This window comes from Lissotriton helveticus, chromosome 1_1 (assembly GCF_964261635.1).
Source record: "Lissotriton helveticus chromosome 1_1, aLisHel1.1, whole genome shotgun sequence".
Classification (NCBI taxonomy): Eukaryota; Metazoa; Chordata; class Amphibia; order Caudata; family Salamandridae; genus Lissotriton; species Lissotriton helveticus.
This window is the reverse complement of record NC_136057.1, coordinates 2018173102-2018193051: the sequence shown is the minus strand read 5'-3', so window position 1 is coordinate 2018193051 and position 19950 is coordinate 2018173102. Positions and strand designations below refer to the sequence as shown.

Here is a 19950-nt window from a genome sequence, read left to right as displayed (position 1 = left end):
TATTTTACGTATTTAAACATGTCTTTGTGAATAGGCCTATCTGTGCTTCAATCAAATATTTTTGGTCAAAAGTGACCAGGTTGTCATGAATGGCTTGTACGGACATTTTATTGTTGTTGCAAATCTTTGTACATAGGACCTAATTATAAGTTGACCAGAGTGGTATCCCCATAGGTGATATTACTGTTGCCAATTCAGTGTGGCCCAGTGTTGCCGTTCAGGGCAACGCTGGGTGTGGGGACACAGAAGCCAAATGTACAGGGTGCAGAACAGCACCCAGTAAAACTACTTATGAAGAAGAGGAGGGAGATGCTATAGCCTATCTTTTCTCCTCCCTTCCAGCATCAAAAGGGAAGCCGAAAATGCTCCCTCAGAAAGGCCAGAACATTCTCTTACCTCAGATGATCTCCACCCAACCCACATCAGCCCTACTGACTTTGACCACCAGCTTTCAGTAAATGGTGAAAAACAGAAGATTTGGCCCTGAAATAGGAGGAAATAGTTGTTAAAGGACCAACTCATTCCATGTCCACCTGGGTAGTTCTCATGCTGGGGATAAAATTTCAGAACGCCAGAATTTAGGTATGGGGATAATGGTCAAACTTCTTCTGACTGTCTCTATTTCCTGCACTATCTCTTCACCCCACCTGAAATTAATTATTCTGGGGTATTAGGAACTGCAAGGGGATTTACCAGGCGATTACAAGTGGTACCTTGATGGTCTCCGTAGAAATGAGGACCTACCAGGTGAACTAGTAATTTCAGGTCTAATTCCTCTATTAATTCTGCATTTATCCCTGGGCTTTCACCCCGAGATTTCAGCTACTTACAGCAGCCAAAATCTCTGTATAAAATAAAACGGATCAGCACTGTACCCTTGGAGCTCATAAATCTAATAAGGCATGAGATCATTCAGTCGGGTAATTCACTGCAAGGACACAGAGGTCACACATTCTGCCTTGACCTCCAGTGACATTTTCCCATTTAGAGTGTTTTCTTCATCTAACACCTGGTTCACAAAGGCTACCATTAAAGCTGATACTTGAATGTAGAACCCTCAAATCAGACTCCATCAGTGGTCCTGTGCTCCAATCAATGACTTAATCTCAGTGGCGTAACAAAACTTGAGCGGGCACCTCTGCAAGGTACATGGAGGGGCCCCCAACCGGATTCAATCAGAAGCTCTGAGGCTGGAGTTCTGTGTTGAGAGGGGCCCCTGCAACTTGCCCCCCAGCCACCCACACCACAGGGGTTTGGGGGCCTTTGTTACGCCACTGCTTCTTCTGAAGTTAAACTTTCCACTTATGTTAGCTCTCATGGCAGCCTGATCATGTTCACCTTGGTCTGCAAATCAATACAGGTACTGCTACATAACTTTCTAAAAAATTGCTTTGAGCTTTCAACATCTTCTTATTGTCCTTCCTGGGCCAACATTTACTTCACTGTAAAATAGTAGTTGTCGGTTTTATTTACAAACGGTTGCTGAGTTTTTATTATTATTTCACAACTTTTTTCACCTAACCATTTGGAATACATTGTTAATATATTTAATGAGTGTTTACTATCTTTATACATCATCTATATTTGAACCTTAATTTCTACAACACTTGAGTGTACTGGATAACATTGCTTCTGTCAGTATCAAGGGTAGAGTTAAGCCTTGAGTCCGATCTCAGTGCCTAACAGTGAGTCAAAGGCACTTAAAAGCAACTTTTGGCATGCATTTGTTTGTGAACAGATGGATTAGGGTATTATGGCCGTTTAGTGAAAGCTAGGTATGCATTTTCCTTCTCCCATTTATATTCTGCTGCAAGTTCTAGACAGTGGTGTTTTGGTTATCTACCTAACTAGTAAAAAATATAGTATGTCATTAACAAAAATTAAGTTATATAGCAAACTAAATGAATGATACAAGAAACACTTTGTTTGCTATTTTAATGATAAAATGTAAGCACTGTAGAGTTTACCCAACCAATGGTACCCAATTTACCCACCACAAAGTGTGAGTCTGCCTCCCCAGGAATCAAACTCATGACCTCCAAAATACCACATTTTGTTAGGGGGAAGTGATTACCTCACAGAGCCATCCAAGTGACATTACCAGCTAAGGACATGAGTCTGTATATTTTCTAATGTGGTGTTAACACCTGGTAATAGTGGTGCTGGAACAATATTCAGAGTGGGGGTGCTGCCATAAGTGTTACAACCGCAAAGTCGCAGGGATTGTGAAAAATCCAAGGATTTCACGAAGAACAAGTGTAGTAACTAAGCCAAGCCCATTCAGCAAGAGAGTAGTAAGGGTGTGGTATGTAGCTGGCGGTGCACTTTGAAACACACTGTCACAAATGTATTAATATAGCATGGTATGGTAGCACACTGCCATTTACAGAGAGCGCATTTTCCATTGAAATGGCTACTAGATTTTCACAGATGCATGCAGTTTTACTAATAAAAGTACACAGCGCACATCAACATAGTGTGGAAATCAAGTTTTCGTGACTAATTATCATTGCACATTCCAGTTTGTTTTGATCCTATGAAAAATCTTTAATTCCATCACATTTCAGAATTACTAAAACAGGGTTTCATTCGTGCTGTGGTATTTTGAAATAGTTGTACAATACATATACATGTTTTTGAATTGTATTGTGTAAAAAAAATTACACCCAACAGACTATCCTTTAAATATTATACGTTTGTGTAAAAAAAAAAAATAAGGTTGTCCATCTATGCCTTGTACTCCAGCAAGATTGGCACATACCTCACTTTAAAAAAAACTCTCACTTTTCTGTCAGAAAACGAAAGGAAAAACATCATTCTCCATGCTAAAGGAACAAGCAGCCATTTCACAGAAAACATAGCATGACATGTAACCGCAGGTTTCGAACGCATAGCAGTCGTAACAGGATAAACACAAAAGAAAATATAAAGGCATCTTTATTGCTCATTCACCTTCTCAACTGCAGCATGGTTATTTTCTGGGGTGCTGCAGTACGCTAATTGGAAAGAGGGGAGAGCTTCTACTCTTAAACTTTAATCTGTAGTATCCTGAACATACTTTTTAGTGTCCGAAGACGTGCAGTGTACAATCATTGAGCATTAACAGGAACGATAGACAAGACCAGCTCACTGAGAAGTCAGTTATGCGAATAGAGGCTGAGCCCTTTTTAGTACATTTAGCACACTGGTGCACACATTTGAACTTTTTCATATTGTTTTACAGATTTGGCTCCAATGTGACTAGATGAGTAAGTGATAGATTGGTTAGGCACTTTTCAGTTTGGTGAGGCAGGTTCATTCTTTACTGGGTTTGATACACAGATTTCCTCTGTTTGATTTTATCTTGGCCACGTGAAGGTTTCAGAGTACCATTGAGTGCTCAGGTGACGGAAACCTTTGAATTGAGCGCACTGGTGACGGGAACCTTTGAATCTTTTTCCCCCCTGGTCTTCTTTTATGTAATACCATATGATAATTCAGATCAAGGTTTTAAAAGCATCATCGTTTGGATATGTGTCTGGTTAATAACAGAACAGCATTTGTAAATATTTCCTTGTGTATTAGAATGTATGACAGTAGATCATGTTTTTGTTATTTTTCAGATTGTTTTCCCCTGAAGAAGGGCTGAGAGCCCGAAATGCATTGGGCACAAAAGGAAATTGGATCTGATTATTAAGATTACAATATACTCAATTGTTGTTGTTTGTACAATAACTGATTAATGTTATGATGAGTTGAATTTTTTCTATGTATTTTTTCTATGAATTATGTGTTTGATTAAATTGCGTAATATACAATGAACTCAAAAGTTTAAAAGTGTTTATCGTGGTGTTAATAGAGCCCACAAGTACACTACAGTTGTAGGTGGCAACAGTGCACAGTGGTCAAGTAGCTATACTTGATTGCAGATGGTGCTGAAGGACCCTCCCACCTCTACTTCCAGCGCATATGCATTGTAATGTAAAAGAGGACCAAAAACGTGTGCTCTCCCAAAAACCATGCAGTGCTCCGATGTGAAAACGTGTTTGCTTCTGCTTCTGATATAGTATATGAAGCTCACTGGATGCAAAATAAGATTATCCTAGGTAAAGTAAGGCAAATGCCCTTTTGGCAAATTTAAGCACATGTGTGGGAATACCATGCTGCTATCAGCGTTGTAATTGGTGTGAGCGCCATGGTTTGGAGCTCAGACAGGCAGTGGGAGCCTGTGAATGTCCTCCACCCAGGATGTGCATTACAGCCCGGTGGAGAACATGATAAGTGTGCATGAGTGTTTGGCCGGCCCAAGATGACCGGCCAAACCGTCATGCCCACTTAAGTGCACACATTTTCCCTTTCCCTGATGGCTGTGATGACAGCCAAGTTCCACCTCATCCCAAAACTTCCTTCAGAATGGAAAAAAAATTATAACAATATTGTGTTATTATCCTTTTATTTTTCCTTCTTTGCACTGCCGAAAAGCAGTGGGACATCGTTCCTCCGCCTTAGCGGAGGACCCGCCGCTGTACACTGGCATTCAGCAACCTAATTTTGACAAACTAAGCACTAGCTACCATAGGAGGAGGAAATATCTGTTGAGTGATGCGCATATCCGTTTCCGGATACACCACTAAAAAGATTTTTTTTTAAACTGAAAAACCTTGATACGTTTTATGGATATTTTTTCTGGACACTATCCTGGAGGTTTAATATATTCAAACCCAAAGGAGATTTTGGGATCAGAATGAGTCTTTCAAAATATTTCAAGCTCCTTCATTAATTGGAAAAGGCTCAGAGTTGAAGCCTTTATATTTTTCGTCATTCCTTGTGGATACATTCTCTCACCTACTTGCTCTCTTCCTTTCTATTGTTTTGTAGATCTCATCCTCATGGCCTCACGATACTCTGTTTATGGTTTCATCTGATATGCCTTCTCTTATGTGTTCATGATCTGCCTAATGTTGCCATTAGGCCCATGTACTATCTTACATTACTAAATACAATTTGGGAATATATGTTTAGATTATTATAATAGAATGACATTTATATGCTGTCTCTCGTTATTGGCCTTATGGCATTTGTTGGGTCAGGTCCCCACTTATACACAGTGCTTCAAATGGAAAAATAGAAGTGCAGATACTCTGTTCCAGACTATCTGCTTGTTTCTGAGAAGTGCTGGTACTCTCCAATTAAAAGTATAGCATTTCTCTTCAGAAGTGCCGGTACTCTCGCTCTCAAAGTAGGAAAGTGCCGGTACCTTGTACCGGACAATACCGTCCCATTTAAAGCACTGCTTATACATCTGTATTACTGACATCACTCATTGTGTTTAGCATCTTTATGTTTTTGATATATGTTATGTGTGTATATTTTCAGTGCTGTATTTCGTAAAACGTTATTAACATATTTTGGAACAGAAAAAAAGATATTGCGCTTTTGTACACTGAACATCATTTTGATTTTGACATATTTTCCGGTCATGAATGATGCATCAGCATTTCTGGACAGCGTGCAAACTGACAAAACAATAAATTGACTTCTTACTGAAATATCGTTCCAGAATTTGACGACATCGTGGTCGTTTGTCTGCAGAAACTCGGTGAACCACCGGATGGAGCGCTTGCTGCCCTTGTCTTCGGTTTCATCCCGCTCGAAGTTCTCGTTGTGTTTATTCACGGAGTAGTTTGTCAGATGCATGTACAGCTGGCTCTGCAACATGGAAAGACAGAAACCATCTCATGAACTGTGTGCTCACCACAGGCAACCGGCAGAAACAAGCAGCCACTATCACCCCGAGCGGCCGTCACTCACTCTTCTCATCTTTAATGCAACGCTTTATTTCATGTTTAGTGAGATGAGCCACGTATTAGCCTGTCACCGCTGTATAATTTGAGAATCTGCAATCTGGATACGCTCCTCGCAGCTGCTACATGCGTACGAGCTGTCAGTGTTCATGTAAGTAATAACTACACGGAAGAGCAATGTGCGCGCGGCCATTAACATATCTCCTGACACCATTATATCTGACTGCCACAGGCAATGGTGTCTGATATGGCGGGGAAAATGATTCCACCGGGTCCCCGTCTCCATCTGTACTGTTCACGACCAATGAATCAACCGTCCCTGGTTTTGCCTTATGCCTGCCGAGCAGGGCTAAAAAACAGCAGAGACTGACGTCTTCTTCCGCTGCTGTGACATATTTCTCGCAGATTGCATAGACCTGGGTGTAAGAATCTAGCATTGCATCGCATCGCTCTACCATAGACATAGTTGCTTCCAACACTGGGGAGAGGATGAGAACCAGCGGCCTGAGCAGCCGACTTAGGAAGTGGGGTACCAGATTCGAGACTATCCTTTGACTCAACATACTGTGATTCTGGGCAAATCACGTCATCTCCCTGGGGAAAATTTACAAGCACCCTCCGTCACCAGTATGTCACTTTTTGTGACGTACTGGTGGCGCAGGGGGCCCCTCCTTATTTACAAGGACAAGAAAAGCCACCCTGCGTGACTTTTCCTCTCCTTGTAAATACGGCCCCTTCATACGCAGCACTTTGCGTTGAACGGGCGTTCCATGGGTGTTGCTGTGGGTGTTCCCAGCAACACCAATGGAACAAGACACATCTCCAGATTTACGAGAAATTGTAAATCTGGAGATGCGTCTGAATGCTACGCCACCCTACAAGTGGCGTAGCGAGACGCAACGAGGAGAAATGTTTTCATTTCTCCTCGTTTTTTCCTCTTTCAATGCGTGCTGCATTCTACAGCATGCATTAAAAGAGGAAAATGCCTGAGTGATTGTTTTTGTGCAGGAAGGTGCTTCCTGCACAAAAACAAACTCCCCACAACGCAGGCATCCTTGCACCATAGTGCAAGGGTGCCAGCGCATGGCTGCATTTTGTGCGGCACCGCAGGGGGAAGCACAGAGATGCGACATATTCTTGTAAATATGTTGCATCCCTGTGCTTCAGAAGTGCCGCAGCGTGGTGCAGTCAAAGGGCTTGTGGTGCCACGCTGCTGCACTTCCTTGTAGAACTGCCCCCCTGTGCCTACCAAAAGCGAATGTGTCCTTGTTTAATGTAACTGGTGCTCATGTAAAGCGCTCCAATACCTTCGAGTTGAGCTCTTGCTATATATACAACTGCAACAAATTAACCACTCTCTCATTAAGGGATGGATTGTGGAACCAAAGCATCCCTGGCAAAAATGTTCAAACCAACCCGCTCCCTTCATCCCCTCACGTAACTTCTCTCTTTCCACCCATTCTCTCGCTCCTCTTCTCTCACCTCTCTCCTTCCTCTCTGATCGCTTTCTCTCTACTTTCTCTCTCCCTCCATCTGTTTCGCTCTCTATTGAAGCCTGCCATGCCTGCTGCAACTATTCTCGGGGAGCTGGGAAAGTCTCAGAGGCACCGGAGCAGTTACCTGCCCTGAAAGGTGTCTACCAAGGGCTCCAGCCCAACAGGGAAATGTCCAGTGGACTAAAAGGCCTGTCTTACTTATCCAAAGTTGGATGTTTGTAGTATAAAGCATACATTCACTGATAGAAAGAGACAACTATTGGTACTATTAAATAGATACAAATTTCAGCAATTTATGCCCATATCTAAAAGACCATTTGTGAACATGTACAGATAAAAGTGAATGGACAGACTTGCCAGGGGAAAGGCCCTATGACATTCTCCGGCGAGTGACTGGCCGGCTTTTAGGGATGGAAAAAGAACTGGTAACATGCTTGCCCACATTGCAAGATGCTTTACAATAACAACACGTCAATTGAAGAAGTTGTAAAAAACGTTGTTCTATTTTCCTTTATGTGCAATTACTGTCTAGTCATGACTTCTTGAGGAATGTTGTTAGATAAGTTGATAAACATCAATAGTGGTTTCCCCACATTTCTCTGGTGCTTCAGGGGATCAGCTTGAGGTTTCATGTCTCAATACAAAGTTATATAAATTATTCTGCAACAAAAGCTATAATTTGTGGGGTGCCAAAGGTGCAATGTGAAGCCTAAGGCTTCTCAAAATATGTCAGTTAGCTACTTATACTCCTGCAATGCACTGCTCATAACAACATACACATGCCATCAAAAGTGACAGAATTGAAAGCATCACTCAAGACCTCACCGATGATATCACCAATGACATCAAATGTGTAGCATTCCCCTCCCACCATCTGGTTGCTTCTTACCCTGCACCCACGGGATATCTCTCTCACTCACACTCAACCACAGTGTCACTTGCATGCCCTCTTACTTAAACCCCCACATATATTTTACGGATGCACTTATCACACATTCACTCACTACCTTTCAAGTGTTTCAGGATTCATGGAAGACTGCGGTTCGCGCAAATATCACAAGGTGGACTTCCATTCTGTGTGGTTCTGTACTGGGAAAAATGACTGCAAAATCTCATGATCATATAAAAACAAATTCTGGGATGTTTATGAAAATAGGACTTTCGCAAGAACAAAAGAGACACATATGTGTAGTTTTCAGCACTTTTTTCGGCACTAAAGGTTTTTGGTACCGGTCTTAGGCCCAGATGTAGGTAAAATAGATTTACCGATTTTTAATTACCGAATCCTACCGATTCGGTAATTAAAAATCGGTAAATCTAAGGGGTGGATATGTAGGAACATCCAGATGTTCCTTTTACCGAATCGGTAAATATCTGTATTTACCGATTCGGTAAATACCGACCGGTAATGCCCCATTCATTCCTATGGGCTTTGAAGCCCATAGGAATGAATGGGGCATTACCGGTCGGTATTTACTGAATCGGTAAATACCGATTTTGACAAGGGTGCAGGGGGTGTCACTTTGACACCCTCTAGCACCCCCAAAAAAGATTCGGGGCCATGTGGCAGGCATACCTGCCCTAAGGGCAGGTCTGCCTGTCATATGGCACAGGTGTGCATGCACACATGTGCATGCACACCGGAATCGGTTTTTTACCATGAAGTTGGATTTCATGGTAAAATACCGATTCTGTAAGGCTTGTGGGACTCAGAAGAGTCCCACCTACATATCAAAAATACCGAATAGGTATAAATACCGAATCGGTATTTTACAGATTCGGTAAATTTACCGATCGGTAAATTTACCGATTCTGTAAAATTCTGGGCCCTACATACCATTTACTAAATACCGGTCGGTAACGGCCGAAAATACCGATTTTCGGCCGTTACCGACCGACCTACATCGGGCCCCTAGTTCCATGATGCTTACACACTCACAGAAGTGGGACATCCTTTTAAAGTACAGCATGGACTCCTAACTTTAAAAAAAAAACCTGAGTTTCATAGGAAAACCGATTATGCTAAGTTGTTTGCCAGTTGGGGTGATGGTAGAGCATTTATTACATTTTATTTTTTCCACTTTTAGCCCTTCAATGTTTGTGGTTCTTGGTAGTGGTAAGGTGAAAACAGGGCATCCCACCTTTGCCTTTCTGGGTTCACAAAAGATTCACTAAACCTTGTACACCATTACAGAAGTTTGAGTTGTTAATGAGGATACCTTGCTCCACATTCAATGAGTTCTTGGATTGCACAGGAATGATGCAAAGGAGGCTTTACATTTCTTTATATGCTTCACTTTTTGGGGACATAATACTTTTTGTTCTTACAAAAATGATTTCTGGACAAAGAGAGCAGGACTGGAGAAATACAGACAAGAAGGGGTAAAGATGAAGAGCTGGAAGTTGATGAGACTGAGCTCTCCAGATCGCTTCCGCAATCCATTGCATCTAAATTCACGGCACGGGTCATTGCAGAAAAAAAGAAGAGGAAGCAAGACATTGAACAGGCGAGTACATCTTCTGCAACTAAACCAGATGCAATCCCGGCTGGATATATACTGATTGAAGAAATTCTACAAGAGTAGAAGAAAAACATCAATTCGGGTTATCAAACTATGGCTCTTCATTTTTTAGTGTGGCCTGCTCATCTGCTGTGGTGAATAAAATTCGGATGGTCGGCTGAAGCAAACGAAAGAACATCGGAAGATTTGAAATTTTGTTTTCCTTCAGTTATTCCAACTATCTTTTTGTACTTATATAATGTAGAATGCTAGTGACTATTTTTGAGTTCCCCAAAAAATAAATACCACAGAAATATATGTTGATAAAAGCAAAAACATGCCACTTTTCAAAAACAATTTTGTTGATATAAAAATTATAGAAATTATGTATTTTAATTTTAAGTGATTGACAGTGAGTGAAAGTGTAGAAGTTCAGGAGAATGAAGGAATGTACTGTGAATCTGAGAGCGAGTCAGAGTGTGTCAAAGGAAGGAAGTGATCGGGACTGATTGAGCAAACGAGGAACCAACACAGAGAGTCAGATACATGAAAGTGAAAGAGAGTGTGAGGAAGAGAATAGGAGTGAGGGCATGAGAGAAAGGACAACAAAGGTTGTGGATGACACACTGAGGGAGAGGTGATGACTAAAGAGTGAGTTACAGTGACAGAATTTTTTTTAAAGTAAGGTAGTCAGTTACTAAGATGGTGAGTAGGTGGCAATGAGGGAGTGAGTAAAAAACAATTATAGTGCTGAGAGAGAAAGTGAGATAGTGGATGATGGTGATGGAGTGTCTGAGGGAGAGTGTGAGGGAAACATATGGCAAGCGAGAATGGGATATTGAGAAAGTGACTGAGAGCCTAAGTGAAAGGGAGTGAGTAAAAAGTGAGGGAGAGTAAGAGAGAGTGAGAAAAAGCAACGGAGTCAATGGAAGTGAGACAGAGTAAGAGGACATGTATGAAAGTGAGAAAGTGTAGGAGGGAAAGACAGTGAATAAATGTAAAAGGGGTAAGAAAGAGAAGGAAAAATGAATGAGAATATCAGTGCAGAGGAGTAACTATTGGGTGAGATAAGTGAGGCAGATTGTGTAAATCAAAGGGTCACTAACTGAAAACATGAGTTAGAGAAAATGAGACAGTGACTGAGAGGGAATAAATGAGCGAGAGTGTGCATTAAAGGGTGAGTGGGAGACTGATTCAAAGTGAAGGAAAGTGTAAGGGAGGATGTGAGAAGCAAAGTGCATGAGAGTGTGACTTGAAATGTGACTAAGACACTGGCACTGACACTCTCCTATGCACTGAAGCACACCACTCTTCTTACGACAATCAATTAGAACAAGTGACTATTTGCCGATTGTTCTCTGACATTCTAATACCTAGGTTGCCACACTTGCAGTGGAGCTTGCTCTAGTTGCAGTCTTGTGAACCATCTGACCACAATAGTGGGACTCAAAAAACATCATTTGTAGTTCTCAGTAACACCTTCCCAGGTTGAACACATTAATGCACAAACTATGCTTTGTACTGTATGGTGTCCAGAGTAAAGGTGAAAAGGTAATTTTTTTCCCCCAAGAAGAGAGAGCCACAATCTATTTGTTACACCTCTGTATCTATTTTTCTAACCTACCTATTTAATGTTCTTTCAAAAAAACAACCAATCCCACACAAACCATTTTTTTGCATTCAGTAAACTGCCTCATGATGAAGACTTATCATTTTGCATCTGGACAACAGGTCACTTTTGTTTTCTAGAATTGACAGTATGCCTGATCTTATGGAGTTGACAGCGATATGGGATTGCTTCAAGTGGATGTTACATAGGGTAGAATTTGTGGAATGAAATGCCATCCACTTTTAACTTTGGTGAAAATTATTTCAGCATATAAATAAACTTATGAGCAACCTCATGTAATGATTGTGCATTGTGGAAGAACATATGTATATGTTCCCAGTAGGTAGTAATAGTTAGGGCCTAGTCTCCATAGGAAAAGAGTTTGTTGACTTGCCTTTAAGGCGCATTTTGACAAATCTTCACAACATTTTCCAACTGATTCTAATAGTGCATTGAAAGTTTTGAAGTGACCTGTAAAGTGGGGGCCGAGAAAATGGGGGGATCAAAAAAGTGCGTGTCCCATGTTAACTCCCATAGAGATTTTAGGTGCAACTACAGCCTGAACTGTGGGATGGAATTACACCAAATATGGTAGAAATGCAGCTCTTGGTCCAGAAAGCATCCTTTTTATTATTTGGTGCAATTCCGTTTAGTACTTTTGAAGATATTAAAGAAAATCTAAATATGTATACCTAGGTGCACAAACAATTCACAACAATTTTGCAATGAATAGCGAATGCCTGCGCCAACAGGAATGTAAAGTTGTGACAAACTCATGAATATTGCTGCAAAGATGTTAAAAATACATTCACATTCACTCACAGACGTACTCAGACACTCATGCACCCATTCATACATCCATTCAGGGAGTTACGCACCCACTCACATACCCACTCAGACACTCATGCACACACTCAGACAGCCACGCAGACACTTACAAACCCACGCACACACCCAGTCAGACTTATGTATTCACTCCCAGACATGCACCCACTCACAGACCCACTGAGATACTCATACACACAGTCACAGACCCACATACAGACAGGGCCGGACTGGTCATAACGGGCACCAGCTATTTCCCCAGTGGGCCACCAGGGTTGGGGGCCGGCTTTGGGCCCCTGGGGGGTGATTTTGTTACAGGGCTGCTTTTGCAGCATAGCTGCAATATTGGCCACTGTAAAGATTTCGGCCAAAATCAGCCGTGGCAAACAGCTTGGCCGCACCCCCAAATCCCCGGGGGGCTGGCCAAGCACTTTGCCAGGGCCGGTTTTTGTTCCCAGTCCGGCCCTGCTCAGAGACTCATGCATCTACTCACAGACTCACTCAGACACTTACGCACCCACTAAAAGACCCATTCACACACTCACTCACCCATTCAAAGACCCACTCACTCATGCACCCACTCACAAATCCATGCAGACACTCACAGACCTACTCACAAACCTACCCACACACCCACTCACACATTCAGCCTCACAGATGCACTCAGACACTCATGAACACACACTTACATACACACTCACGTGCCCATTTACAGACCCACTCAAACACTCATGCACCCATTTACAGACACACTCATGCACCCATTTGCAGGCCCACTCAAACACTCATGCACCCACTCACAGACCCTCTCAGAGACTCACACCCACTCACAGACCCGCTCAGAGACCCATGTACCCACTTACAGACCCACTGAGACACTCATGCGCCGGGTTTTCCCGTTTGTGTGGAGGGCTCGCCGGCAGAGATTGGGTCCACGCTCCCATTGGCTGTTCTGAGTCAGGTGGGACGCGAGATACGTGACCTGACCTACTTAAACAATGATGTCCCAAATCGCGCACAGCGAAGTTCTGCCGAAGTGTCGCCAAAGTCAAGCCCGTCTGCGCCCGTCCGCGCTGAGGTCGGGCTGCAGGACGGGCCACGCTGCTATGGGACTCCGTTGGGCCGCCAGGTAACTCGTTACTATGCCCATTCGGAACTGCTTGCTCTGAGGCCTCATTCCCTTCCCTGTCACTATTCCTTTCCCCCAGAAACGTTTCATCGCTCACCGGTATGCTGTTGCTTTTCCGGTACTACTGAGGTTTGTTCCCCTGATTCCCCCACAATGCACCCATTGGCTAGCACCCCTTTTGTGCCAGCCTACAGTTTGGAAATGGGTTTCCTTATCAATGCCAGGTCATTGATAAAAAATAATATCGCCTTTCATGAGTTTGTTTCTGATAGAAACCCCTCCTGGGTGTTCATCACCGAAACTTGGGCGTCTGACTCCTCTGGCCCCCAGCTTTTGTTAGCTATTCCTGAGGGATATGCTCTACAGAGACTGGACAGACTAGGACGCAGGGGTGGTGGGCTAGCAATTCTGTTCAAAGTCTCGTCTATCTGTCGTATTAAAACTCTCTCTGTGCCCTCAGACCTCTTCCAGGCCATTCATTTTGTCATCTCTTCCTCCCCCTCTGTGTCCTTCACAGGTCTTCTCATCTATAGACCACCTGGCCCCAGATCTTGCTTTAGCTCTAATCTTTTCAAAATCTTGGAACCCTACTTTGGCAAACCCCATCTTACGATTTTGGGAGACCTCAATTTTCATCTAGATGATCTGCTCTCAAAAGACACCCTCTCCCTGGTGGACCCCTTGGCCGCATGTGGAATGTATCAGCTGGTTGATAGCCCTACCCACCTGGCTGGCCACATCCTTGATGGGGTGTTCTCCAATGATACTAGACTATCTGTGGGCCCCCCTATTCCTCTGGTCTGGTCAGATCACTTAGCGGTCCCCTTAGAACTAAAAACCTTGTCCCCTTCGCTACAACAACGAAGTTCTACCAATAAAATACTTAAGCGGAACTATAAGGATATTACTAATGACTCTCTTGCCCCCTTTATAGCGCAGGCTCCTACTTTCCCCTCGAAGGATGCCAGTAATGCTGCACTGGACCTTGCTAACTCTATTTCCAGAGCAGTTGATTTATTAGCCCCTGCCTCTTTACGTTATTCAGCCAGACGGAAACCTTCTGCTCCCTGGTTCACGGAACACCTTAGACTGCTGAGGCAGGGATGCAGGAGGCAGGAAAGGCAATGGAGAAAAACCTGGAACCCCTTAGATAGAGAAAAACACAAGTTGTTACTTGGAGAATATAAGACCAAGGTTATCATAGAAAAGCAGGACTACTTCTCTAGGCTTACATCGTCCCTCACGTCCCCTAGGGAACTATTCAAGATAGTAGATTCCTTGTGTTCGCTACAAACGCCGGATCCCATCATAGGTTCTCAAGAGCTGTGCGACAAGATTGCTCACTTCTTTCAGGCTAAAATCACTGACATCTCTCTCACTCTGGAAGCACAGAGAGACCTTATGTCTTCCCGCCCTTCTCCGTATCAACCTATTCAAGAGTCTTGGGCCAAGGACCCCTCTAAGATTCTTACCAACTTCCCGCCCCTTACTCTCAACCAGCTAGACTCCCTGCTAAACAAGACAAAGTCAGGTTCTCCTATGGACCCCTGCCCTTTGAACGTTCTGAAAGACTGCAGGGAGACTCTGTTACCCCCGCTTCTTGAGGTAATGAATCAGGCTATGGCCCAGGGCCTTTTTCCTGCTTCCTGGAAACAAGCCATAGTCAAGCCACTGCTTAAAAAACCCACCCTGGATCCGGACACCCTTAAGAACTTCCGGCCGATCTCCTTACTGCCAGCTCCAGCCAAAATGTTGGAATCACATCTCAATCACCATCTGACTACTTTCCTGGATGCCTCTGGGTTCCTGGACCAGTCTCAACATGGCTTTCGAAAATTTCACAGTACTGAGTCGGCCCTTACAGTAGTGACAGACAATATACGATCAAAGGTCGACCAAGGCCAGACCACCTTCTTGGTCCTTTTAGACCTGACTGCCGCCTTTGATACCCTATCTCCCTCGACTTTAACTGCTCGTCTGAGGGAGATAGGGGTGGAGGGTCCTGCATTGAGCCTGCTGTCCTCTTTCCTCGATCAGAGAGAACAAAGGGTCAAGCTAGGAGAGTTCCTCTCCCCTGTTAAGCCTGTGCAATGTGGGGTTCCACAGGGGTCGGCCCTGAGCCCGACCCTCTTTAACATTTATGTGGCCCCACTTGCTAGACTAGTAAGAGCTCAGGGGATGGAGGTGGTGTCATACGCCGATGACACCCAGATCATGGTGTCCCTCTCCCACTCGTTGAGTACCTCCGCGTTCAGCTTCAGGAATTGCATGCAAGCTGTCTCCGATTGGATGATTCAAAACGCCCTGAAGCTGAACGGAGAGAAAACAGAGGTCCTGATCTTCGGAAAGGATCAAAACAGCTGGTCCAATGAATGGTGGCCTTCTTCTCTTGGAGCCTGTCCTGTACCGTCAAATTCCGCCCAGAATCTTGGCGTGATTTTTGACACCTCTTTAGACATGTCACTACAGGTTAATAGAACTGTTTCCACCTGTTGGGGAGTGATCAATATACTTAGAAAAATCACCCACTATCTTTCTCCTCAAGCTCGCAAACAGACTGTGGTAGCCTTAGTTACATCACGGCTGGACTATTGTAACGCCCTTTATGCAGGCATCAATAAAGGCCTCTTCCAACGCCTCCAGACCATTCAGAATGCGGCTGCCAGATTCGTTCTGGGCGTTCCTAACACCGCTTCTGTCTCTCTTGCAAGGAAGAGTCTCCACTGGCTCCCTATCCAGTCTAGAGTCTCTTTTAAAATCCTATGCCTAGTTTTCAGTGCCCTATCCGGCAGCAGCTCTGAGGCCATTAGCTCCCTTTTGAGTCCTTACACCCCTAGCAGAAATCTTCGATCTGCCAACAAGAACCTTCTTACCGTCCCTCGGACAAACAAGGTCAGATGGGGCGGAAGAGCTTTTTCATCCGTGGCCCCTAATTTATGGAATGCCCTCCCCTCTGAGATTAAATCCCAACCCAACATGGTTCTTTTTAAGAAGGCGTTAAAGACGTGGTGTTTCATCAAAGCCTACCACTAATCATGCTCTCTGACCATACGAGTTCATTTGGTTAGGCGCCTTGACGCCCTCTGGGGCTAAGTTGCGCGATACAAATCCTGCTTCATTCATTCATTCATTCAGTCACAGATCAACTCAAAACTCATGTACCAACTCACAAACCTACTCAGGCACTCATGCACTCACTGACAGTCCCACTCAGAGAATCATGCACCCACTCACACACCCACTAAGACACTCATCCACTCCATCAGAGAGCCACTCAGACTTATGTACCCACTCACAGGCCTACTCAGGCATAACAAAACCACTCACAGTCCCCCTCAGACACTCGCATATCCACACAGACCCTCATATACCCAATCACAGACCCACTCAGAGACTTATACACCCATTCACAGACCCACTCACACATCAATGCGAACACTCACAGACCAACTCAGGCACTCATGCACCCACTCACAGACCCACTCAGACACTTATGCATACACTCACAGATGTATGCACCTACTCTGACACTCATGCACCCACTCACAGAATCACAAACCCACTCACAGACCCACTCAGACACTCATGCACCCATTCACAGACCCACTTGGAGATTCATGCACCCACTCATAGATCTACTCAGACACTTATTCACCCACCCACAGACCCTCTCAGAGACATACACACCCATTCACAGACCCACTCAGAAATTAGGCATCCACTTATAGACCCACTGAGACACTCACACACCCACTCACAGACTCACTCAGAGACATACACACCCACTCACAGACCCACTCAGAGACCAATGCACCCACTCAGATACCTACTAAGGTGCTCACACACCCACTCACAGATCCACTCAGAGACTTATGTTCCAACTCACAGACCCACTCAGGTACTCACACACTCACTCACACACCCAATTAGAGACTCATGAACCCACTCAGACACTCATGCACTGACACACTGCCCCACTCAGAGACTCACACACCCACTCACAGACCCACCTAGCATTCACACACCTACTCACAGACCCATTCGAGACTCAAACACCCACTCTCAGACCCTCTCAGAGACCCATGTACCCACTCACAGGACCACTGAGATACTCATCTACCCACTCACAGATCCACTCACTCATGTACCCACTCAAAGACCCACTCAGACACTCACACATCCATTGGCAGCCCAAACGGACACAAGCACCCACTCAGACCCACTCAGACACTCATACGCCCACTGACAGACCCCTCAGGTACTCATGCACCCCCTCACAGACCAACATGCACCCATTTACAGACACACTCACGCACCCATTTGCAGACCCACTCAAACACTCATGGACCCACTCACAGACCCGCTCAGAGACCCATGTACTCACTTACAGACCCACTGAGACACTCATGCACCAAGTCACAGATCAACTCAAAACTCATGTACCAACTCACAAACCTACTCAGGCACTCATGCATTCACTGACAGTCCCACTCAGAGAATCATGCACCCACTAAGATGTAGTGTAGCTCCTATCTTCCCAATAGGCTCTGCGCATTGGAATAGTACCTACAGCAGTAAAGGCCTAGGCCAGACGTTAACTAGGTCTACTACTGTCGATGCTAGACTTAATTTTTGGGTTTGCCAGCTAAGCTCAGAGTTCGCTAGAAACTTTCTCGAATGTTCAAGGAAGGATTAACTTCCCTGATTAGACAAGAAGGGATTTAGTTTCTGACAACCATAGAACATGACAACTTTGCTCTCCCCTAATCAAGAGTCAATCTCAAGAGTCGTGTGAGCACAAGGCAATTATTTTACTCAGTCAGTACGTGCATTCTTAGTCTCATCAGAATGTAGAGAAAAGGAAGAGACGGGCGTGTTCAATAAAAAGGTGTTATTTATTGATCAGTCTCTTTTCTCGTACAAGAGAAATGGATCGATATTATTGCAATACTTATAGTTAAGTAAAGTGCATACATTAAAAGCAATAGTATAAAATAATACTGTAAAAACATTGATATGGTTTCTGAGCCATATGATGTTTAAAATGATTAAAATATATTTACATACACATATACATTTGACTAAACGTACTCAACTGGTGTTTCTAAATACGCCTACCCCGTGTACCTGACCTAAGTCTAATGCGTGGGCGGGAATAGAAAGTTACAGTTTAAGTTAAGTTTGTTTTTGCCAAGTGAATAACTAAAGAATTCTCTGTGAGGGGTTATTCAGTTCTGTACCTGGAAGTTAGGATGAATGAGGAATGGTATCTCTTTCTCTGCTCTCGATATTCCAGGCTGCCTGCGAGGGCTGCCCAGAAGCGCCGGTGCTGGGTCTCTCGGCTTGAGATAGCAGCGCGTCTCTCAGCGCGTCAGGAAGGCGGGGCTGCTGCCAGCGGGGTCTGCTTCTGCTCTCGGCTTCGGCAAGTATGGCTGCTCCGTCTTGTCACCACGCGTGTGTTTGCATAGGGCAAGGTCGGCAATATTTATACCTTAAAGGTGCCGAGATTGACGTAAGGATGGACATAGGTACGTCAATAAAGATGTCATACGACTTGCTCGTTAGCACATTCTTTTGCAAAAGTTCTCTGTGAAATCAAAACAATGGCCGCACGGATTATCCAGGTTGTCATAGGTTTGATTTGTTATGAGAACGTCGTATGCCTTATCAGGGGCTGGAGGAATGTCGCTTGTCTAATTAGATCTCAAGCGTTATGACCTAATCAGATAACACGTTCCTGTGCCGTAGTGTGACTGCGTCAGATAACGGTATCTGCATCATGGGGGATTTCTTGCCTCATGGGCTGACTGTTAGTTAACTTGATAGTTAGTTTAACCAGAATAGGGTCAGGAATAGGGGGATCGATTCAGAACCTATAGAAATACACGACACCCACTCCACGCTAACTATGGTCATATCTACTAATCTATGCATAGTATAACATAGTACAACATACTATAGAGTATAGTGTATACCTTACCACCCCAAAATACATAAACGCATTTCGAAATTTTCAAATATACTGAAAAATTGCAGTCATATATATTGTATGCACTTAAGCTATGAATTAAATGCAAAAGTAAACACGCATTGTTATGCATTATTGCTTTTTGGTATATGAGAAATACACATGAAATGGCTCTTAATACGGCTATACAGAAAGGAAGTCCGAGACCATTTCATCACATAATAAAATATTTGTGAACCTACCAGCGGGCAGCTAAAGTCTATATAAAGTATCTAAAAATAGAAATCTTAGTTCTCTAGGAATAGTTTCTTACTTTAAGCAGAAGATCAGTGTCCCGGGAAAAAATATGTAGAAAAATATTTTAAGGGGCTTGCTGAAAAAAATTGCTGTCCGTGAACTGGAGTGAAATTGTTCATGTGACTTTATTTTTAAAGTTGAAGGCCGAATTCAGGGAACGCCGTGTGCGAGTTTACTCAAAAGTCTCTATTTCTGTTCTGGAGAGAACATCATATCATTCAGGCTTTCGAAAAAACTGTCAACAGCTTCATGGGAAAGTTCCACTAAGTCGGAAATAGGGGTAACCATGCATTCGTGCGCATGATTGTCTCCATTGACATTCTGATTTGCATTGCTGACAGA

General features: G+C 43.8%; 1 protein-coding gene across 1 annotated transcript in view; it reads right to left on the bottom strand.

Annotated features, from left to right (window-relative positions):
• The window catches only part of TTLL7 (tubulin tyrosine ligase like 7), a 1017987-nt gene that overhangs the window by 507861 nt on the left and 490176 nt on the right, over positions 1-19950 (bottom strand). Inside the window, exon 10 of the mRNA XM_078659263.1 lies at positions 5524-5688. Coding sequence (XP_078515389.1) covers positions 5524-5688 — 165 coding nt within the window. The remainder of the gene's footprint in view (positions 1-5523; positions 5689-19950) is intronic.